Here is a 25,206-nt window from a genome sequence, read left to right as displayed (position 1 = left end):
CATACAAACACATTGTAAACAAACATACAAACACAACACAATACACCATCACACCATAAACACACAAACACAGACAAAACACGAAGATTATCACAAACACAGTACATGATACAATACACAAAAATACCACAAACACAAGCTTAACACAAACACACTACAAAATCCCAAACACTAGACACAGACTCAACATAGAACATTAAGAGAGTAAAGCACACAAACCCACCACAAACACACAAATCCAACTACCGTACACCCTTGTTTCATGTTTCATGATTAGACAGAGTCACATGATCACCAGACTTTTCATGGTGGCGTGACGGCAAACAGACACCTTGCTATAATAAGGAAGGCTAAGATCTCATTCTAGAGTCAGTCATGTCATCAGGGATCAGACACATCAATGGGCTTTACCCAAAAGCAGTGAAAGTGGATCCAGAACTGGCTGTGGATTGTGAAAACGACTGGAATTTCATTTCCATAACAGATCACCTTTCCCTCGTATTACTTAATGCAGCACTGGTTAGGAGTGGAAACATGAGATTTGCTCACCTGGAACACAGAGGCACCTGTAGCTGTTGCCCACGCTGCGGCACACCCCGTGGGCGCAGGGGTTCAGGGCGCAGAAGTTGACCAGCTGACCACATGTGGGGCCCGTGAAGCCCGTTGTGCAGCTACAGCCAAACCCCAGGGGGCTGGGGCCCTGGGCGTAGCAGGTGCCATTGTTATGGCAGGGACTGGAGGCACACGGGTCCACCTTCTGCTTACAGGCGGTGCCTTGATAACCTGACAATAAGGATTCAGAGGAAAACAAAGACAGAAGAAGAAAATTAAAATTCAATGATTAGAAAATGGAATTCCTCATCGAGCTGGAAAAAAGACGATGATCTGAAACAGAAACTGACAGGAATATAATTTTCTTATTACATAAGAATAGAAAGATCAAACATGAATCTTAAAAGCTAGTTTAGTTTCTGTTGTATTAGCAGCAAAAACTTTAGCATAAAATTGATTCAATCCTAAATGTCTGACTAGCTTTCGACACTATAACACTTTTGATTTAATCTTTAGAACTTAAGGTTTATAATTTTTGATATACCCTTATAAAACTTGTAGTTTAAAATTTCAATCATAAATATTTGAATTCCCCACAATCACTGTGAGTGATTTATACTTTATGCAAACAGTTTCTGCAGCATCTTTGGCTTCCGCTTCACGGTCTAGATTGAGAATTCTCATCATTGTGAAGACATTTTTTCTGTTCTATTACTGACACTAGGATTTAAAACGCTGCAGGTTTTTACGACTTTTTGTTTAAAATGTTAAAGAACGAAAAGGTAAAAAATAAAAACAAGTCACTTTCTCCACTGCCCATCTTGGTCCTCAGAAAAAGCATGAAACATCTCAGTTTGGCTCTTCTTCACATTATTTGATTTTTTAAATACATAAATTTGTTTTTTTCTGAAATCAAACAAAAGCTGCTGAGGAAATATGACTCTATGTTTCTTTGCAGGTCTTTCTTCCTGTGGACTGTGAAGATTCTGTGGATTCAATGCTCTGAGACTAGGCTTGAGTCAATGAGGCCAACGCAGTTTAGCATGCTGTTTAGCGTTCGATATCCACTACGCCCCCAGGTACTCTGAGCAGCTGAAATCCCAGTCCAGCGAAGGCAGAGGGACATGACCGTCTCCTGGGGTTGAACTCCAACCATTGGCAGCCAGGCTGGTGTCTCACGAGTCAGCCCACCATAAGCAATTCCAGTGGAGAGTCCAACCCTCCACGAGGGATTGAATCTGGCCAAGCTCCCCAGAGAGGTGACGTCCCAAAAGCCAAATTCTATGAGTCAGGGTAGGGCCGCGGAAGCACCCACCTGCCACCCAAACCATATGGTGGAGGGGCCCATGAGGGAGTGATCCCACGTCATCATTTCAGGCTAGATCCAACCTGGAACTGTAGAAAAAGCCTCAGCCACCAGGCACTCACCAGCAAGTCCCAAACCTGGCTCCACAGTGGCACCCTGGTGACGGCAATCCAGGTGATGGAAACTGATCTAAATTTTCACATGAAGGGATTCTGAACCATCTTGTCTCCTCTGACCTGTTTGCCATGGAAGACCCTTCTAGGGGCAAAAGCCCCGGACAGCTCAGCTCCTCGGATCAGTTGAGCTCCCGGATCCTTCCAGCACATTAAGGTGGAGGCTTTCTCTTTGCTCTGCTTTTGATTTGCTTCTTCAGCCTCCATCACCTGTGCTCTGCGTCTAATGTGAACCTCATGTTTTTATCTTGTCTCTCTCCTCTCATGAGAGAAACCATTGTTCTGCACAAACGAGAGGCTGCTGTGATGCACTGTGTGCGTGGGCGGCCTGATTAACTCTCCAACAGACGTAAATTCCTTTGCTGACGACGCCGTACGCCACGCTCCATTGAACTAATGAACAGATCTCTCACAAGAACCCATTGATCTGCAGGAGGATCTTTGTCTGTGTGAGGAAAACGTTCATCATTTAGCAGGGAGGCGGGAACGTATGGAGAAACTCCACCTCAGCTCCTCCTCCTCCTCAGCTCTGGCATGCTCCTGTTTTTCTCGAGGCCCACGAGCTTGAGGAGAGTCGTAAACGTATGTCCATCTTAAATTTAAACTTTCTGCTGTCTCATCTGCCTTTTGCTTTTTTCACCCTGCATTTATTACACATAACTTTACATTTGACACTTAGATTTTATTTTTATTGTCCTGTTCTTTCAGCAGGCCTGGACTCCAAAGACCACAGTGCTTTTGCATTTTCATTTCTTACTGTGTCTTTGAGTGAAAATGTTGCCTCAGAAACTCACCAAAGCAACAAAATCTTATGCAGCTCAGAAAAAATATTTCATGGTCTACTAACAAAACCAAAACACACATGTCGGGATAACCAAATAAAGGATTAAAAGTCGCTGGGCATTTTGGGGAAAAGTGTGATTCTTCGCAAAATTTCACACTCAAGCAGCCAGCTAAAGTCTACAACTACAACTTCTTAACTTCAGGATCATGCATCATTAAAATTTTACATTTATGAAATCCCTTGAAAAAATGCGTTTCAATGAAATAATTAGCTCTAGTTTTGCTGGTTTGTGTTTTGCTGAGAGTACAATGATTAAAAACTTTTCTCCGGCTGTTTGAACAAATTATTTGTTCAGGAAAAAAATCCAGTGAGTTATCATCTTTGCGTGATCTTCCAGACACTAAGGTTTGTCAGCACTCCAGCTGTGCTGCACATTGATGCATGGTGCTGACCTTGGTGCTGAAGTAGCAGACAGGTACTTGCTTGAAAGTCTCACATCTTTGTTGGTTTTCAAGTTTTGCTTTTTTTTTTCAGGTGAGCAGTTTGATCTTTTCATGCTTCTGAGTGGATGTTAAAGTCAAAAGTTAGACACTTGAACCTACAGCTGAAAAACCCCTTTTATCTTTAAACTGCCGGCAATCCCTCATAACTCCACACCGCCTCCACCTTCAGTAAAGAGCTTCGCACAGCAGAGATGAAGGTGATTAGACTGAAATCACCCTTCTGCTCTGACCTGAACATATTCAGCTGCAAAATGGAAACTTGTTTTCACACTGTGGAATTCGAGCACTAACTAAACGCAGCTTTAGGTAAAAATGAAAGATGTTAAAATATGCTGTTACAAGTGACACTTCAGTAGAATCTATAATAGATTAGAATCTATAATATATTATATATATGACGGTTACTTTGCCGAAGCAGGCTTCCACGGCGTGTGTTACTTTCCGATGAAGCACACTTCGTCTGCTATTATCCCCTACATATTTAACAGAACAATTTTGCTTTTCTTATAAGGAAAAATGCAGATAAAACAAGGTAAGAATTCTTTAAAATTAGGGTTTTGTTTCTGTTTTTGTTTTTTTGTTTTTAACATAACTCACCGTATCTGAGTCAGTTGTTGCCTGTTCAGTACTTGGTAGTCTGCATGAGTATTCAATTCTGATTGGCTGCAGTGAGTCCATTAAAACGTGATGAAGGACATCTAAAAATGAAGTTATCATTGTGCTGACCTCTACACACCGGTTGGTATCCAGAACAACAAAAACTTAGAACATAGGTGGTCTTACGTTACTCCACAGTTCATCACAACAGCCAGACAATAGAAAAGATCTCTGTCGTTCAAATGGCTCTACGATGGACGAGCCAGTAACTCTATCAAACATTACCAACAATAGTAATGTTGCATTTAACAGTATGTTTTCTGTCTTTCTCTTTTGCTTGCCTTATTGCTTGATAAAGACATATACACAAGTTAAAATTATTAAATTATCAATTATTTAAAGAAATTGCTTGTTTGTTGATTTACAGTTAAGGAGTTAATGGTAGATCTTTCTTCAATTAAAGCGATAAAATGATGTTTTGTATCAGTTAACATGAAGTTTAGCACATATTGTTCAATTGTTTGGTCATTCTAGTTGTTTAGATGATAGATAATAGGTCCTTTATTTAGCACATATTTGTGCAAAATCCACATTCAGCTAAATAATGTTAGTTATTAAAGAGACAGTGGCAGATTTTACCCATCAGTTTTTCTGATTAGTGTTGTCACCATTTGCACTGCATTCAGTTCCTGGATTCTACATAAAGCAGTGCAGCCAGTTGACAAATGCATACGGGCGGCCGTGGTGCAGCTGTAGGGCGGTTGACCCATGATCTTAAGGTTGCAGGTTCGATTCGCCCGTGAGTCGAAGTTTCCTTGGGCAAGACACTGAATCCCACCTTGCCTCTGGTGGTAGGCAGGCGCCTGTGTTTGGCAGCAGAGCGACCACCAGTGTGTGAATGTGTGTGTGACTGGGTGAATGGGTCTGTGACTGTAAAAGCGCTTTGTCCTTGTAGGTAGAAAAGTGATATACAAGTACACGCCATTACATTTTAGCCATCAGTTTTTCTGATTAGTGTTGTCACCATTTGCACTGCATTCAGTTCCTGGATTCTACATAAAGCAGTGCGGCCAGTTGACAAATGCTCGTTTTTTTTTGTCATCACGTATTTTCCCAGATGCAGCACACAAAGACAAAAACTAATTACAAGTCACAGAAGGAAAATAAAAATATTTTTTGTGTGTGTGTGTGTTTGTGCTCTTAATTGGATTTGATTCCAGAATCTTCCTACCTTCGGGACAGTAGCACCTAGGCCCAGCCAGGCTGCTGAAACAGGTGGCTCCATTCCTGCAGGGCTGGGAGAGGCAGTGGTCAACCTGCCGCTGGCAGCGCTCCCCTTCATATCCTGTCAAAAAGACATTTCATGACGGCTGTTAGATCAGTTCAGAAGCTGACGGCCTATTTCAGTGTTGGCAAACAGCCATGTGGCCATCTCTCATGCAGCAAGGCTTCAGAAAGTGCTGCTCTCCACCAAACAGATCTTGCCACAACAATAGGTGACCCCTGATATTTAAAGTCCTACCAAAAGTTCACGCTTTGAAGCTTCTGCTACAAAAGTAGCCTGTCAAGAACTGGTCATGCTCTCTGAGATCTTCTCATTCAGACATTTCCTGAAGTAAAGGAAGACTCTAAATCCAGGCAGCACAGATAGTCCAACTGTGGTGGGTCTGTCTAATTTTGAACACACCAGAGGGGTTTAAGGCCATTTCAAAAAGCTGAGAAGCAACACACCTGGCTGGCAGGTGCAGGTGAAGTTGAATCCTTCACCTCCTTGTCGGACATCTGTGCAAGAGCCATTGTTGCGACAAGGTCGACGGTGGCAGGCATCAAACTCCTCACAAAAGATTCCTGTGTAGCCGTCCTCGCACTCACAGAAGAAGGTGCTCTAAAGGTCAGAAATGGGACAATTAAAAAAGTTAACAAAAACATTTTTCTGAAATTTCTTTTTTCAAAGGGAAGTCTGGGCTTCTTTGCTAAGACTGCTGCTGATGGATGGACGGATGGATGGATGGATGGATGGATGGATGGATGGATGGATGGATGGATGGATGGATGGATGGATGGATGGATGGATGGATGGATGGATGGATGGATGGATGGATGGATGGTGTTTTTTGCTCTCATCTTTGGTGCTGCAGGATGGTTTTCTTTTTTTGTCTTCCTGCTGTATTTGCTGCTTGCAGCTTTCAGGATCAGATGCTTCTCAGGATACTAAATGCGCTTCCTATTACGCCCCCTGTAATCCTTTAGGCAGACAACTAAATAGCTGCATTCCCACAACTCTTATCCTTTTGTTCTTAGAGTTCTCTTTGAAAAATTCAAGATAAATATCAAGGTTTGAGGTTAACCTGCATAAAAAATGCAAAAAACAAAAACAATGTTTTGTTCATTTTTATCGTTTTTTTAACATAAAAAATAAACTCAAAGGTGTAAAAAGGAGAAAAGTGCTGTTTTTTTTCTGAAACAAACCCACATGATGAATTGATCAAAAAGCATCTTTAAGAAGACTCAAAGAAAGACAGAAAAGAGTCCCCCTGATGCTGGGAGGTTCACCTCAGAGGGTTGCGTGATGCATTTGCCTTTTCCAGAGCACTGAGGGTCACTGAAGCTGCTGCCAGGCTCCACACAGCTGCTGGCTTTCACCGTCAGGTTGAGGCGCAGGGTGACCTCTGGGGCTGTGGGAGCCCCCACACGGATTAAACCTACCACACATAAGAGTTGAGGGTGAGATAAACTGCATTCGTGTTCATCCTTTCTTTTCCAATTACTGTTTGGAATCCACTAATGAGACTTCTGCTGCCAAAGAGTATCTTTTTCTGTAAATCTGTGATGAGTTCAAGTTATGAAACATTGCATTATTTGTGAAATAAAATGTCACATTTTTCAAAACAAACAGTAGCACATCGGTAAAACAGAGCAGTAAAAATCCAAATGGATTTTATATTTTACAATCCAAGATTTTAAAATATAAAATAGATATATAACAGTATTCTGTAGGTACACCTCAAGTTTAAAGACAGCATTTTGCGCAATAACAGCCCATTTTGTTCAGAATGGGGCAAATAGACATTGAATATTTTTATAGCAACAGTGTATGGCCACCATCATTACAAATAGTAAAAATAATTTGGTGTTTTTCTCGTGGCTAATATGCTTTTCTGAAAAAGGGGATTCTAAGGTACATCCATGCCAACTTTGGTGCTTATACCACAATTTGTACAATTTGTCTGAAATATCAACCCAATCGGCTCTGTTAGGTTGAGGGTTCAAATCCACGGTCAAGTTGTACCAAAGACTAAAAATGGGACCCAATGCCTCCCTGCTTTCTACTCAGCATTTAGGGGTTAGATATGGGGTTTGAACCTCAAAATGGCTTTGTGAGCGCGATAGCTTCACTACAAAAATGGAACCTTAAAGACCCAACCCAATGAAAATTGTGTTTTTGGTGTTTTTAGCAAGTTCCTGTGGCATTTTTCTGATGACAGAGGACATAAGATTAAGATTAAGACTGAGTATGTCTTTCAGCTGTTTCTGGAGGTACTGAGGTCCAGACGGAAGCTCAGAGGGGACAGACCTTTTGCTGTCGCTGCTCCAAAGCTTTGGAACTTTTTGCCGCTGACAATAAGAGAAGCTCCATCACTGTCTATTTTTAAAACCCGTTTAAAAACCCATTTAAAGGCTCTGGCTTTTAATCCAACATAAAACTTCTGTTACTGTAGTGTTATTGTACTGGTTTTTATTGTTTTTTATCTCTCTATATTTAATCTTGCATTTTAACGTGTTGTAATGTTTGTTTTCTTTATTTTTTCGTGTTCAGCACTTTCTCTTAAAAGCTGTTGTTTGAAAGTGCTACATAAATAAAGTTGAGTTGAGTTTCATTGAGTTTCTGAGTTTGTATTCAAATTGTGATGGATCAGGAGCTGACCAAAACAAATAGAATAAAATAGAATCTTGATTTATTTATTTATTTATTGCTCATTGGTCCAGGCTATGTGTCATTGGCTAGTATTTTTTTTAATATTTTATGGCTTTTATGGTTACTCACTTGAACATTTTTACCTTTAAATCTTTTAATCCATGCAACGCCTCCTCAGAGTATTAGCTATAGCGTTTCCTTTCAATTTATAGTCAGCTTTTAGTTGTTGTTATTTATTTATGTCTTTTATGTCAAGCGCCTTGAGTTCTACAGCTTATTGATGAAAGGACCTTTACATGTAAAGTGATTGATTGAATGATAAACTGAGAAATATTTGTGTGTTTCGACTGTTTGGCTATAGTTTTCTGACTTTGATTTCACAATAAAGGCAATCAAAGGCTTTAAACAGAAGGAAGAATGACGCATAAAATGCCCCCACCCCCCCACCCCCACCCCTATTCCGATGTGGTCAACCACCCTCCATCCTCAGCTAAACACCACAGACACGTTAAGTGGCAGGAAGCATCATCAGGTATGTGGAGCACACACACTGAGGTCACCCCGTCCTTCACTCTGAGTGGGTCTCCAATTAACCCACGTCGGCCCACACCCACTCATTGTACAGCTCTACTGAGTGAATCCACACAGAGCAGGAGGAGGATCCGCATGGAGCTTGATTCATTGCATGGATTTAACACTCTGACTCAGAGATGAAAGTGTTTGTTTTCTCTGTGCTGGAGAATAAATGCTGCCGTTACACTTCATTTAAATTCATTAGGACGCTAGCTCAGTTCCAAACCAGATTCTTGGAGGTCTTTGAGAGCTTCTCAGTCCGTCTTTCGCCTGGTTCAGTGGACTGTCATCAAATAATAGTACTAAATGTTGTTTTTCTATGTGGAGACTTCAAACTCTCTGCTCCACAGAAGCACCCTTTTGTCTGCTGTTTCACCACAGCTTACTTAGGAAGTAGTTCTGTCCCAGAGGCAGGAGGTTGTCTGGCACCACCAGTCCATCAGGGGCCTGCAGGAACCACGCGGTGGTGCCGTTTAGAATGGAGGAGCACAGGAAGCCGTCTTCACTCACTCGCCAAAGCACTGGGGCTCCACTGGCATTCACTATAACCCTGGTTAAAGCAGAGAAAAGACTTAAGTTATGAGGAGGGGGAGGAAGATTTGGAGAGATGAGGATGATGCAGAGAGTCATCTTTAATTGTTAGCAAAAAAAGATATTTTATAAAATAATCAAACAAACTTTTTCTGCTAATTTTAGCATAAAAAAAACATGACGCCTTTTTCCACCCATGCAAGACCAGCGCGGTGGTAATCAGCAGGAGGAGCAGTCAGAGATCAAATCAAACACTGGCTTCCAGCAGCTGCTTGCTGAGGAAGCATTAAAGGCTGGAGCCAAGCTGAGAGAAGAAACTATCTGTGAGAGACAGACAGCCAGGCTGAAGGAATTAAATCTGTCAGCTCCGGTTGTCAGAAGGACAAACTGAAACAATATCAGCAAAACTTCTGACTGCATGTCCTCATCAAAATTTCCAATTTAAAGATAGTAGGATTATCTTCATAAAGTCCCAATCCAATCTTCTTTTGGTCTGTTGTAAAAATGTTCCTAGTGTTCTTTTGATTAAGATCATGCCGTTTTAGGCAAAATTAAAAAACCTAAGAAATAGTTTCTGCAGAGTGGCAGATTGGAAATTTACCGCTGAGCTGTGGGCGGGACTGTTGATGCAAAAGCAACTCTGCCCCCTCCCCATCACACATAACTGAGAGCTCTTTGTTTATACTCTTTCCCACTAGCTTAGACACACCCAATCTAAAATTGCCAGTGAAACTAAAATGGAAAGATTTAGATTTCAGCTCAGACGAGGAAAACTAAGACGCAGATCTAGTCATCTAAAAGCGGATGCATCAGAATGGAGCAGAGCAGGTATAGCTTGTGGCCTGCCCAGCGTATTTTTTACATCACAAATATGCTGTTTTTAAAATGGCATTTATTATCTGCTCCCATATAAAAAAGAAACTCATGACTACCAATTAAAAAAAATGTATCCAGTCGATGTTTTATCATATCCATCAGAAACTTTTTTTTAATATATGTCGTCCATCATCAGAATAATGCAACATGAACATTTTAAAAACATCGAAAACATGGTTGGTCTTTAGGCCTTTTCTTTTTTTGTCCCAGAGATGCTAACAACTTTCAAGGACAGTCATTTTTGTTAGCTACTGTTGCATAACTGATTTTGAAGAAAACACAGATTTTTGTTTGTTAACAATATATAAATTTGAAAGTAGTACATAATGTGTGTACATTACAAACTCTTTCAACTGAAGGTGGATGTACAGAGGGATAAAATAGTGACAGCTGCTCATTCTGGGAGAAGTTCAGGAGAATTAATTTTCATACGAGGTCGTCTGGAAGGAGAAAAAGAGGCTGACTTCAAATGTGTTCAAAAGGAGCCGAGCCTGAAGGTGAAGCTGCATGACCGACATAATAAGATGGAGGGTGAAGCTGCTTGCAGCTGAAATGAGTTTCCCTTTCCTGCATGTCTGGGCTCAACCGGAGGGACGCAGAGACATCAGGGCTACTTCAGGTTTAAGCAGGATCTTTGAAGAGCAGGGATCTACAAACAAGGAGTCTGTTTATGAAGGAAATGTGATCCTTTGAAATCATTCGAATAAATCTGCATATTCCTTTCATTCATTGTGCGTCCGTCTGAAGACCTTTTTTTTTTCACATTGTTCATGTTCATTGTTTTTGTCTCCATATGAAGCTCCGTTTAAGGACCTGTGTCTGGTTGCACTTTGAGATGTTTAACTGTGCTGTGTGGAAACAAAGCAGCAGAGGCTGATTAACTCACAGAGCCGTGCCTCCCATCTATAATGAGAACATCAAGGTCGTCTGATGTTCACCTGCACCGTCTTCCTGCATTATTCATTATTGGAGCTGGAAAACTGTCATTTGAATAAATAAAAAGCTAAAAACAAATACAAACTACATGGAAACTAGATGGACCATCCAGATCAAACACAATTTCACCAGCAGTAGTTAGAAAACTGCTATTGAATATGTTTTATTCTGAACCAAAAACTAAAAATACAGAGCTTGGGCAAATTCTGGAAACACTTTTGTTGTTTCCAGTAAACTTACAAGAAAAATGTATTTTGAACTTTTGAGAGGTCAGTGATCTGTGAGTTGCAAATTATAACAAATAATTATGAACAAAAATGGTTTAAAAAGATAAATGTTATGACTGCAGTCATAAAATAAATGCATAAAAAAAGCAATTAGTTTTTATTTACGGAGAAAAGAAGATGAGTTTTGCACATAAAGAGGATTTGTTCCTTGTAGAGGACATTTCTAAACCTGACGATCTGTCAACCACTGCACACTACTGAATTAACTCCTTTCGGTATCTACAGAGGACATTTAAGGCTTTTTAGTCACATCACATGATAAGGGGGGAGCTCTGGGACTTGAAGTTTATGAGTTTTTTTACTGGACATATTTTTCACTGGTAGTTATAGTAATATGACCTAGATTTTGTTTTTTGTAATTGTTCTTAGATTTAGTCGATATTCTAACTTTTGAATGAACAGTAACAGACGATGTACAATTGGAGAAAAATTGACTCCTCTTCCCGTTCAATGCAAGCCTACTTCAATGGTAAATAATAGTGGGCTCTCACTTCACAGCGCTCTCTTCAGGCACCTCCACGGAGAGCGTCAGAGTTCCTGATGTCAGCTCACAAAGCTCAGGGCTCAAACAGTGGAGGCCCTCCGTCACCTGAAACACACATCCACCCACAGCATGAGCTCTCCATGCTTTCTCCACCTAAATCCATCAAAACCTCTATTCAAAGGGGGCATCCTCACTCTGTCCGCCTCCCATGGAACGACCAGCAGCCTCTGCCCAGGTTTTGGTTGCCATGACGGCAGGGTGGGAGGTGCCTCTGTGGTGGTGGTGGTGGTGGTAGGGACCGTGCTTGGTGGCTGTGGCTGAGTGGCAGCCATGGTTGTGGAGGCGGCAGGGGTCACCAGTTCAGGAGCCGAGGGCGTGGCTGGATCCCAGTCGGCCGGAGGCAGGTCCAGCAGGATCTGATCGCACCGCTCTCCTTCGTAGCCCTCAGAGCACTCACAGGTGTAGGACGGCTCCTCCTCCTCGCCCCCATCGCTGCGGCTGCAGTTTCCATGGAGACAGGGACTGCTGGCACAGGGGTCTGTGAAGAACTGAGACAATTGAGAAAACAAAGAGGATGAAAACAGAGAAAAAAATGAAGAGAAGGAGCCACAAGCTGGAAAACACTCAAGATAGACTTTGGACCAAAATGTTAAAAAAAAAAAAAACACCCAGGTTTAGCTGCAAAGATTTTATAGATGTGGCAGCAATTGGTCCTGCCTGACCAGAGACTACAACCAACCAGCTGACAGAACTGAAAAGGAGGCATCTTTGGAAGGTGAATAATGGGGAAGAATCAGTTCATTAATGAAGACCAAGAAAGTTCAGCTTTCAGCGTCTATCAGACAGAAGAGGCCATGTTTGAAAGAAATGAGAGAACAAAAGAACTGCTAAAAACATAAATAACCCTGCTTCTCTGAGCAGAGAAAAGACATTTAACTCACTTCGTTAGACAGCAACACTAGCGTTTTAAGGGGCAGATTACGGGTTGCACTAGACAAGTCGCAGCCGTTCATTTCAATAATCAATTAAAACATAAATATGTTGATGTTGCCGTAAATATTTTTTTTGTAGAAAAAAATGATAGAAATTGTATTTTATGAGTCTCTTGGAGCTTATCTGAGATCTCCAAACATAGTAATTTTGGTTTCAATGGTAAATAATTGCAGGGTGATTTTTTTAGGAGGCTTATTTTGACCCCCCCCCCCCCCCCCCCCCCCCCCCCCCCCCCCCCCCGTGCAGCTTCTCGTCATAACGAAAGGTTTTGGTTGTTTCAAATACAACTTAAAACAATTACAAAAACCAAGAATTGAAAACGATATAACAAGAAAAATAAACTCAAAAATTGAGTGAAACACTACAATATTAGAATTAAAATGAATTTTTACAAATAAGCAAATCCCAGTCTGATGTTCTCATACGAGTGTAGGAAAAAGTTGCTGGAGTTGATTTCAAATGCTCCTGAAAACAAGTACTCGTCAATTATCTAACAGCACACATTTAATTTAGAGTCTTTCTTTTGTGTTTCACTTAAACCACTAGTTGGTACCAAAGCAAGAAGAAGATCTCACGATAACCAAATTTTCACCGGTCTGTATGCTCTTTTCATATAATCAAAAATATGTATACCCCAGTACTTTCTAAGAATTGTGTATTTGATTTCTTGATTGTGATTGGCTAAACTATGTTATAAGCCATCATAAACATGTGGCAGCAACCTGTTGCTACTTGACCTTCAGAGCCTTAAAGGCTAAATGAGAGGAAGATATTTATTTGTTTCTGTGATTAAAACCACAGTGGTTTGTACTTCCAAGTTAGAATACTAATTGTGTTATTTTCCTGTGCACATAATTTACATTTACATTTACAGTGAGCACTTAATAGTGGATAATATGTGACACTTCATATGAACCCAGATTTACTGTTGACAAAACCTTTTTAGTTTTTTCTGGTCTCTAGATGTATTCCTGTTTTATATGAAGGAATGAAAAGTATCCATTGTAATGATTTCATGTTATTAAGTGGTATTTGATAGTATTAAAATAGTTTAAAGAATACAGGCCCTGACACTTTTCATCTCATCAAATCTGTCCCTCATTGCCAATCATTTGGGCACCCCTGATCCAGATGTTCACTCAGTCTTGTGGCTGTTGTTCCACAGCTCAGATTGTTGATTGTTCAATGTGTTTTTTTTTTGTTGTTGTTATATCATGAAGTACCAGTGTTTGAAATACATATCACTTTTTCCTTAATCATACTTAAAGAACTTTATTGGTTAAAGCAAATTTAGGTCAATGTGCTTTTGTACAGAAAAGTCGCTTTCTATGGGTGATGTCACACTCACTCAGTCCACTTCTATTCTACAGACAATGGTGGAAACCAGATGTTCATTAAAATAATAGCTCTCAGAATTTGCTGGTGTAAAAACAGCTTGTCTGTGAGATACAGTTGCAGTGCCAAATATTCTGATCATTAAATAAAGTATATTTTATACAATTTATTATAGGGGAGAGGTGTTTTTGTGTTAAGATTCAGACAAAGTTTTTCTAAGTCTCTCTTAAAAAAACTGATATAATGTCAATATCCTGGGATATATCGGGGTATATCGTATCGTGACGTGCATCGTGAAACGTTTCGTATCATATCACCAGAGTCTTGCTAATAAACAGCTGTACTGCACAGTTGCCTTAGTCTTATCGCTTCCTCTTTCTGCTCTTACCTTTTTTTTGTTGTTGACATTTTTACTAGTTTTGTGGCAAATCCAGATGTTTGCTTACACTTGTTTCAGACCCATACATATTGCATGCCAATGTGTGAGGAATGCTCCTTGGCAGCCTCCTATACCAGCTTCCACCATTCGTAATTGATCATGTTCAAAGAAACTGTTTCCAAAGGTGACAGAGGACAAACAGACAAGAACGCTGCTGTCTTGAGTTCAGCCTGTCAAGCAGTTTCAGACTAAAATCAAACAAATTCTGATGAAAACTGGTTTTTCTAGCACTTTCTGTGCCTCCAGCTGTCTGAATGTGAACATATAGATGTAGCTTTAATCCAAGCAGGTGGAAACGAGAGCTGAGAACGGAGGCAGAACAAAGACTTGGTAATGACGCCTTCACCAAACCCCCTGGTGCACATAGAAGTGAGCGCACATACAAGGGAGAAACAATGAGCTGCACAGCAACAAAGACTCATTACCAGTCTGCTCCCTCCACAGCCAAGTCACAGCTCATTACAGCTAATCTCTGTGGTTTTTACTCTCACAGCCTCCGACAAAGTTTCTGCCGCTCTGCAGTCGCAGCAGTCCCCTCTGCAGCCCTGACGCAGACTGATGCTGCCTCCGCCCATGGAACCAAGAAATACAGTACATGGGTTTTAGGAGAACATGTTCCTGCTTACACGTCACTATTAACTTGTGATCTTTTTGGTGTCATTTTCTAAGCACAAAGGAACAACACAACTCATTACACGTTAGATGAATTTTATCATTCCTCTCTACCCCTGGAGAAACCATGGGGACAAATTTGGCCAACTTTTAATTATTTTAATTTTACCTGTTTTAAATCTTTTTAGCCGTTGTTAATTGCTGCTATCCAAAATTAATCGCCAAAAAATGTCACGTTAACTTTAAAAGCCTAGAAGTACTTGGGATCTCCTGGGTAAAAGTCTAGAAAACTTTGTGTCTAATAAGTCTATTCAAATCAATTCAATTCCATTAAATTCAGTTTCATTTTTATAGCCCGATACAACACTGTTGTCTCAACGGGCTTTACACATCATCAATGTAGGTATTATAACTGAACATATATTATTATATGTTCAGACTATGTTCAAATTTACAACTTTGGGTCAATTAAAGTAAAAAGATTCACACTAGAAATTGAAACTGTTGATGAAAATGAGGCATGCATTCCCAAAAACACTCTGCTTTGTGAGACTTTTATTTTGGAGGAGAACATATATAATGGTGTAAGAACATTTTTTTTGTGTGTTCTGACACAATCCACAGCGTTATGCTGAAACTGGTAAATTTCCTCTGCTTCCTCTCAATATTGTGCTTCTGCTCTCAGGTTTATTGTTTTTTTAGTTTTTCCTATTCTGTAACAAAAATCCCTGCCAACACAGATGTAAATATGACAGCATCACTGACACTGTGCATGATCTGCATCAAACTAAAACAATTTGTGTTTTTTTTTTACTGATCCCTGAAATGATCTGCCCATTCATAATAATAATTTATGCTTGATTCATTTTAAACCCTTTTCTCAAAGGAAAAGAAGAAAGGATGGACACCAAAATAGTCACAATCACAGAAAAAAAACAAGACACTCTAAGGTCATTTAAAACATTTGCATCAAAATAAAAGCTTATAAATTGTTTCTGAACTTCATATGTAAAATATGAAAAAGATTTTCTGCTGTTATCATTTACACTTTTGCGTGATTATAGGGATTTATTTTCTCATGTTAATAACAAGTTCATCTAAAACTCCGATGATGTCATGACGCTGATCAGGATCTTTTTTGGCCTGCAAACCTTTCAACAATGTACTGTGAACAAATGGAATCACATGCGTGTTGTCACAAAGATCTGTTTTTAGTTTTCCTGCAGGTGAAACCAAAAAGCTTGTTAACACATAATTGATGTGCAGTTTGACCAGGAGAGTGAAAGAAATAAAGTTTATAGAAGCGAAAGAAATTCTGATTAAACAAATATATATGATTAAATGCAGTAAATTTGTCTGTCAATAAATCATTAAATGCAAATGTAATGTATTAGGATGGTGTTTAGAGAATTTTCAAAATAAATCATCGTATCTCACGTCTTATGATGGTTTAAATAATTTAGAAAAGAACGTTTACTGCTGCACACAACCAAGAACCCTTTTTTTTTTAAATGTGAAAAATTATTTATAATTTTTGCAAAAGATTTTAAGCAAACTTGATGTTCCATCTTTTGTTTTTGGAGGAGCTTTGACATTCCAGCTCATTAGATGTTGATAATTCGGAGCAACATGTGCAGCCAGGCTTTAAGAGAGTTTGGAAGCTATTCTGCAGAAAATTAAGGATCGAGAACCAAAAGTCTAAGGAGCAATCAGGCCCTGCTGTTCATTATCAGCACAAAAGCAAGACAAACCAGATTCTTAGAAAAAGAGTTTTAAAAAAAAACTACATTGAATGGCAAACTACGCGATTGAAGCACAGTTTACTCTGGAAAAACTTACTGTAATTATAGGATATATACTACTTTTTCTTAGATTCCACTGAGTTTTATTGGAATTGACTGTTTATATCCTGTTTCTAAGCAGAAATGTAAACAGAAGTAAACACTGTACATCCCTCCACTAATCATTAATTCACCCGCTTGTCATTCCCCACTAAACAGCTCATGTTCTCTCAGCTGTCAAAAACCATATCAATTAATTTCTTGAGCTGCTGATTATAATTTTACCCATGATTCAACACACCAACATGGCGGAGATATCCTTTGAGGCTTATTTAATGGCTATAAGGGGTTCTGCGGTCCATTTGCTAATTCTAGTAGATCGTCCCTGAGGAGGAAGGATCGATGCACGCAGAGCAGCCTGGTCCTCCCTTCATCCTGCATGTGGTTGAGAACATGAGCTACACGCTAACGCATCCATACACCATGCAGACACATTGAAGCTGCATGGTGATTTAGTCAGCGCAGGTTTAAAGAAGTGCTGGATAAAGGAAACAGCCATCCATCATTGAACCAAGGCATGTATGGCTTCTATCATAGAAATAAAACTTAATGACTCTTGTGGCAGCTGTCGCAGCTTAGCCTCAGTACACTGACAGATGGCGTCAGCCGTCCCACCATTAGAAATCGCAAATTCAGTTAAAGGATTTTCACTTCACAGTAAATGATTGAAAACGTTTCAACCTTCAAAACAAAATCCTTTATGTCAGTTTGTTTTGAACACAACAAATAGTACGAACAATTGATAAATCATCTTTTTTTTACCTTTAGCCTCATCCTTCAATCCTGATGTCATACAAATAGTAAAACGTTTTCTCCTGTGTACTTTGTACAAACAGGAAAAAGGTCTTACATCTGTATAGACCAAGGCGACGTAAATTTTCAAGCCGTACAAAAGTTGCCTGAACCATTTTGTTGCAGCAACCTGTTATGTTATGGAGCCGCTGCCAGTGTGTGAATGTGTGTGTGAATGTGTGTGTGCATGGGTGAATGGGACTGTGACTGTGAAGCGCTTTGGGCCTTCGAAAGAAGGTAGAAAGCGTTATATAAGTATACGCCATTTACCATTTTACCATGTGTGTAGGAGTTTATTTAGAAGGACTATATGATGTAAAGTGAACCTTTTGAGCTTTTAAGTGTATTACGATGTAAATCTTCTTTATTGTGAATAGGGTTTTTCACAATATGAACATTCAAACGGCAAAATGTCTTAATTAACAACTCATCATCATCCTCATTTTTATTTGGTTGCTCAGAATTGTTCCACAATTCCATTGTTTTAGTAGCCAGAGTAGATTAGCACAGAGTTAGCTCTGTTTATCGCACTTTGAAAAGTGTGTTTTCTGCACACAATAGTTCCTGCCAAGAAGCAGAGGGAGAAATCTGTTCTTTAATCCTCTTAGCTCATCATCTGGGCTGTTTATCACAGTTTTACCGCCTCTGGTCCAATCGAAAGCCAAGCCCACTGTGGAACAGACTGTAACATGGAGGATCGGATCTCTGCCTCCAGATTTGCTCATGCAGCAATCTGCCTTGAAGGAATCTCAGCATAAAATTACTGCGACTTGTCTACAAGTCTCCTACATTTCATGTTTTACTAATGAGAGGCGATGTTAAAAATTGATGTGCCTGATCTAGATCCATCTCCTTGTCAAGACCAGGCGTGCATTTTTGGTGCGTTTGCTGGATTCAGGCAGTAAGTGGAGCATCGCTGCGCATTGGGTCAGCTCAGAGGAGCAGAGCAAATATCAGGAAACATGAGGCAGATGAGAGAATGCATCCCACACACAGGTCCTCGCAAAGATGGAGAATGACAGCAGGGAAACAAATAACCGCCACTCTTCAACCTCCATCATATCTGTTGCACAGCAGGCAGGGAACAAACATCCTTTAAGTCATCAGTCACAAGGTAATTAGCTGGAGAAACTAAATGAAACATTCATATAGCCTGCAGCAATCCTCAAATGTGCAGTGCATACTGAGCAGGACGTACAACTGTACTAAAACAAAATCTGTATTAGATGATGGCGACACCTTCAAACTTGGCAACGGCTTAGTCTCAGCTGTCCTTAGGGGTAGCAACCGGCTATCTGCGGGGGGAAAATGGGCAAGCCTGTACGAGACACTCTATTTTAAGGTCGCAGACCGCTCGGTGAGCCTGTAGAGAAAAAAACGGTCACGTATAATTTTCTATCAGCAATGGTCAGGTTGTCGCAACACGCAGCGTTAAGTTAGGGAGAAAGAAGGTGTTGTAATGATTTCTTACTCTTCAGTCCAGTTGAAACCTGCGCACTGTGCAAGATGTGTTTTAGTTCTGTTCAAGTGATGAGTCACATTGCGCGCTCATTGGCTGTTAAGCTACAATGGCCGTGCATGTTTACTGGTACATAGACTTTGTATTAGAGGTGGACAGTTGAACGAGTGTTCTTACTAACGACTAGAGTGGGGTGTATGGGCACTGTATGGGTACCGGATGACAGCACCACTCTAAGTCATAAGTGTGTGCAACTTCCATCCTAAATACCTCACAATACGCTTACCACAGGACTATGGTACGATCCATTTTCATGACATCCATTGAGTCTCAAAGGAAGTGAAAGACACACCTGCACACCCCTTAAAATGCAGCCGCTCCTCTCTAGGACCGTTCACGGATCTGACAACCCAAAAACCTGCCACACCCGTACGGGTCAACCCCCCCACGTCCTTATACAAGTGCATGCGACCAAGGCTTAAGCCTCCGTCGGTGAAGGGATTTTCCATGAAGCTTTCATTTCTGTGTCCACCCAAGAGAATCCGACATGGGTTACTCTATGGGAGCTCAAGAAGAGGAAAAGATGTACGATCGTTACAGATACATTATCAATATTCAGGGAACTAACGGATTGAAATAACTGTCAGACTGAGGTCCAGCAGAAGGAAATATATGTATAAAAAAGCGCCCCTCTCACCCTCCACGGGTGGTTTCTCACACAAGCTTGGGTCGTCTACCAGAGGCCTGGGAGCTTGAGAGTCCTGCAGCATCTTAGCTGTTCCTAGAACTATAGGGATTTATACATACGGTATATAGAGAGAGAGATTTTTTCCAACTTTGTCTTTGACATCAGCTGTAACAGTGTGAGTAGAGATCCAGCCCCTCACTTTCAACACCATCAGCTGTCAGAGCAGCCACTCAGCAGGTATTCACACACCCCCAGCTCTTTTCCCACCTTCAGCAAGGAAGCATGTTCGGTCATCTGCGTTTTCCTCCAACAGGTTTCAATCCTCCTCTGCTTCTTTGAAATTGGATTTTTTTCAGGCAGACTTTTTTTTTATATCTGTAAGCAGTTTAGATTTAAGGCTAAAGTGAGATTAGGAGTGTTTTTTATTTGGGCTAAGACCATTTTATAATAGAACAAAAGATGATTGGAGTTTGGAGTTTAAAAAAAGAAAAACCACTTCATGTATGTCAAATTAAGCTTCAATTCTTTTTGAAGTTTGTGTTTCTGTGTCATTCTACTGTTTTCTGTCGATTTTTCCCTTTAAAAAAAACCCCGCATATTTATAGTGGGGATGTAAAGGATGCAGATAAGTATCTAAAAAAATCGATCTAGTCCTGAGAGCAGCAGTATCGCTGGAAAACCACACGTGAACAAGGTTATGTTGGTAAAAATATTTAAAATCTATCAGGAAGTAATTTATCCATTTCTGTCAAACTTTGTCAGTTTCTCTTCCTGTTGTCTCTACTGTCTTTGCCTTTTTATGTACGCATGGCCGGCCCTCCCTATACGCGAATTACGCAGCCGCGTAGGGCCCCCGTCACCACCAGGGCCCCGAAGTGGCGAAAAAATAAAATAAAAAAAAGACCCAAATCTGGCAACCTATTTCATAGCTGTGAATGTTGTGCAAAAGAAAGTTGCCTGCACTTTAATGATCCCCCTTGTCAACACACCTGAACCAATCTGGCAACCCAAATAATGACGTTACGCCACTCTCAGCAACGATTGGCCAACATCACTGCATCTAAGCCTGGCACAGTGTGCATTTACGAGCGCATTTTGTTTCAATAAAGTTGAGAAAAGAAAAAAAACGAGTGCATTTTGTCACGCTGATCAAAGCGACAACAAGAGCACTTCATGCCGAAGAGACTTTATCCATCAGGAGCTGAAAAAAGATGAACAACTTCAGCATCAATCACCAGGTAAGTTTGGAGGATGATGGGGCCATATTTTTTACATTATCCAGTATTTCTGTGCATTCGCAATTTACTAATTGATCCGAAGTTCGGTAAAGTTAGAAAGACAGGTGAAGTTTGCACATAAACGACCCCGTTTGTCGTAATTTCCAATGGAAAACTCTAAAATAATTCTGATACCCAAGTTTCCTGGATGAGGTCAGACATGACCTTCCAAAACGGCGAAGAGAAGATTAAATAACGACAATGGTGATGGCTGATAAATGTTTAACTCACGTTATTGTATTGTTTCATTATTTTGCTAACACATATTAAGTGCGTTCTGCATTTTCCGGTTTATGTCAGTATAGAAACTGCTGTTTATCTGTTATAGACAGTCTGGTAGTCTGACTTTTTCAACAATGTGTCTTAAAATCTTGCATTGGCATGAAATATGGAGAATCAAAACTGCCAAATACATAGGAAATAAAGGTTCTAATTTATTAATGACAAATAAAATAAATGTACTCATTTTAAAATTATGAACATACAAAATAATAGAATAAGAAGTGTATAAATCCTTATATTTCCATTTATACTCAAATTATTATTCACATTTATTATTTATAAATAGGTACATTTCTTATTTGTATTTCACAGTTTTGGTTTTACATAATGAGGATGTTTTGCACAGTTCCGTGTCAGCCAACATTTTCTTCTGCTCTCAAAAAGTATCAAAAAGTATTGGAGGAGGTGCAGCATCCACATCCCTTCATGTGGCATGTATAGTAATTTAAAAAACAGTGTCTGCATAACCCTTTTTTTTCCATAAACAGCGGCTGAAGAGTATGGAGCCCCAAACTGTTCTTAATAAATAAATAAATATGATCTTGTGCAAATATATAATCAAACAATCTATTTCTCATAAATATATAAAAAGATCATGACATTGTGAAAAACCTGCACACAGATTTTAACTGAACAACTAAACTATTAGTAGTATTCTGCTATAGTTATTTTATTAACTTCATCAATAATTATTGTATAATAATTCTTGTATTTTAGCTGCAGAGGAAACTCCTGTCACCACATCTTCTGTTGAAAGGGAAAATGTTGATGTTGCTGCTGGTAAGTTCAAATCTACCCAATATGGAACCCAAATCAAACTTATTGTTTCATTATTACTTAAAGGACAGTCATACATTTGTGCACAGACGCACAACAGTGAAGGCACTTCTTTCCAACATTCTGCACTAGATATATCTCATTTTTATTACAACAACAGTTGCGTTTTGTTGGTGCTGCTGATCAGTTAGAGGGCCCACAAATTAAATCTCGCTTAGGGCCCCCGGAAGACCAGGGCCGGCACTGTATGTACGTGTGATACAAACAAAAAGACCTCCAATCACAAGCTTAATTCTACCAAATTAGGTCAAATGTAATTGGCTGAAGATGAACCACAATGTGTGTTGTTCACTAAACATATGATAACCTGTTTTTTAACCACAATGAACAAAACAATCTAAACAAACGAAATTATTTTGTCTGCTTCTGATTTACAACAGATTGATTAAAGAAATATTCAGAAATACTATTTTAAGATTCATTGTCTCATCATCAGATGAGAAGGGATATCATCAGAAAAATGGCACAAGAACATGTTAAAACAAAAACACAATTTTCATCAGAGTGAGTCTTTGAAATAAAAAGTGTCAGTTGGAGGAAAAAGATTCTTTGTTAAAAGACATTTTCATTTACAGTTTTAAATGCCAAATGAACAATAAATATTTAGATTGGCAAAAGCCGAAAGAAGCGGACAAAACTATTTTAACCTTTAATGTTCTGAGCTGCTTATTGAATGATGCGTGAGGGAAAGATACAAACTTCTAGATTTAGCTTTAGTTTGGAGCAAATATACACTTCCTTTTGTTGCTATTGTGCAACAATAGCATTGTCCTCATTTCAGCACAATAGCTGTTAACATTTTTTTGGATTTGAATTGACTTCATTGACTGCTTCTTTTGTTTCTGTATGTTTAACGTTCACGTATGTTAGATTGTTATTTATTTATCATAACCCTTGAGGTGTTGCATGACAGGAAAGGTGCTCTATAAATAAAGTTGTACCAATATATATATATACATATATGGCGTAAAAGGTGTATACTTATATAGCGCTTTTCTACCTACAAGGCCCAAAGCACTTTACTTTTCTGGTAAATCGCCTGTCCGTCCTGGGGGAGGATCCCTCCTTCATGTGGACACCCCTGAGGTTTCTTCGTTTTTCCGGAATCCGTTTTTTTTAGGAGTTTTTCCTTACCGCGAAGGGGGGTCTAAGGGCAGGGATGTCCAGTTTAACTTAGTCAGTTTGTTAGTTCAATTTAGTATTTTCCTATTGAACTCTATGTATTCATGATCCTTTTGAGTTCATGTTTTACTTTTTCAATTACCGATACGAAGCCCATCTAGACGACTGTTGTTGTGAATTTGGGCTATACAAATAAGATTGAATTAAAATGAATTACAGTCACAGACCCATTCACCCAGTCACACACTGGTGGCGACTCCGCTGTCGAACACTGGCGCCAACCTCCCAACAGAGGCAAGGTGGGGTTAAGTGTCTTACCCAAGGACACATCGACTCATGGGCGTGCAAGGCGAGAATCGAACCTGCAATCTTACGATCATGGGTCGACCGCTCTACCGCTCTATATATATATATATATATATATATATATGTGTGTGTGTGTGTGTGTGTGTGTGTGTGTGTGTGTGTGTGTGTGTGTGTGTGTGTGTGTGTGTGTGTGTGTGTGTGTGTGTGTGTTTTTGTTTTACATCTATTTGTAAGTTTATTAAAATGTAGAAGAAAAGAGTGTTTTATTTCATAACCCTTTTTTTGGCATCCTCTTGAATCAGACACTTTACGAAAAGAGAAGGTAAGACAGGATTTTACACACATGTTTAGTCATTTCTATAGTGCTTCTCTGTATTTATCCTGTGGATTTTTTTATAGGCTAAATCATACCAGAGTTTGAATTCGCCAAAAGAGTTTGCCACTAAAATGTCTGCAAAATTCTCAGTGTGTGCTGTTAGGGGAGACTATCATTTCATAGAATTAAGTTTTCCTTGACAAGAAAAGTGTTAAAACCCCAAGAAAAATCACATTTGTTCTGTGCGTCCATCTTGCCTCATTTTCATGCAGCATCAGCGACAACAGACAAAGCCCACACTAAGACCAAAAAGTGTGTTTTGGTGCAATGGCCTTTCATGTTTTCTATTTTTATACATCAAAGCATCAAACTTCTCCATCGGTCTGTGGCCTCCAAGCTTCAAAGAGCGGCCCCTCTTTCAAAGCCTGGATCTGTGAGACCCACACCAATTCCCCTGAGCACCTAGATAAATTTCAGTCTCACCTCTGAGCATAAATAAAAACATTTGCTGAAGTGGAGGAAAGATGGAGGGGAGACAAACTAATGAAGTAAAACTGCTGTTTGTGTTCAGGAATTTCCCTCGATAGTTTCTTTTTTCCGCTCTCCTTCTTCAATCAGTCAAACAGTTCTAATCAACTTCACCCACAAAAAACAATAAAAACAACGAGATAAAGAGGCAAGGAGGAAAAGAAAAGACACAAACCAAGAAGCGACTGAATTCTTCTTTTATCCCCTAAAGCCCTGCAGCAAATCAAAGATCTTTTGGTCATCATCTGAAGCTGCTGGTGGAAGATGCACTGATAGTCTCTGGGTTTCCATTCCCCTTGGCAGCTCCAAAGCCGCCCTTGATTAGCTGTGACATAAACAATCGGCGCTGAGTCGACCACAGTTTTTTTGCTGCCACAGTAAAAAACTGTAAATTCAGAGCGAAATGTTTCTTGTCTGTCCAGACTTTACATCTGCTCTATGAGCTTGAGGGAGCATCCACAAAAAAAAACAAAGGAGTCAGTGAATGCAACAGCCGGTCTCGGAAAAATAAATAGAGTGCAGATACGATGCGGGGTCGGTGCGAAACCCTGCAGTGCAGATGATGTGGGTCTTGGCAGAGAAAACAGCCCCAGAAAGCATTTATATAAGTGTCTCTCAGGCTGAAACTGCAGTTTGTAGCCCTTTCTACACTCCCAAATGAACAAAAAATAAAATTAAAAAAAATGTTAAATTGCATTTCAGAAAAGTTATTATTACATTTAATGACTTGATTTAATTTTCTCTCAATGTGCAGTATTTCAGTCAGTCATTCCAAATTGTTCAATCCTAATTCTTGAGATTAACTGGACTACTTGTTTCCAACCATCCCTCCTCTAAATGCAGCAGAACACCTGGATTTTG

At 39.7% G+C, this 25,206-nt stretch overlaps 1 protein-coding gene across 1 annotated transcript in view; it reads right to left on the bottom strand.

The window, feature by feature from the left end:
• Positions 1-25,206, bottom strand: part of dner (delta/notch like EGF repeat containing) — a 49,711-nt gene that overhangs the window by 11,353 nt on the left and 13,152 nt on the right. Inside the window, exons 2-8 of the mRNA XM_023961667.1 lie at positions 11,713-12,066; positions 11,526-11,623; positions 8,791-8,954; positions 6,469-6,617; positions 5,647-5,800; positions 5,147-5,260; positions 550-783 (exon numbers count right to left, since the gene is read on the bottom strand). Coding sequence (XP_023817435.1) covers positions 550-783; positions 5,147-5,260; positions 5,647-5,800; positions 6,469-6,617; positions 8,791-8,954; positions 11,526-11,623; positions 11,713-12,066 — 1,267 coding nt within the window. The remainder of the gene's footprint in view (positions 1-549; positions 784-5,146; positions 5,261-5,646; positions 5,801-6,468; positions 6,618-8,790; positions 8,955-11,525; positions 11,624-11,712; positions 12,067-25,206) is intronic.

Source organism: Oryzias latipes, chromosome 13 (assembly GCF_002234675.1).
Source record: "Oryzias latipes chromosome 13, ASM223467v1".
NCBI lineage: Eukaryota > Metazoa > Chordata > Actinopteri > Beloniformes > Adrianichthyidae > Oryzias > Oryzias latipes.
The sequence above is the reverse complement of the archived record's forward strand: the minus strand, read 5'-3'. Positions and strand labels throughout refer to the sequence as shown.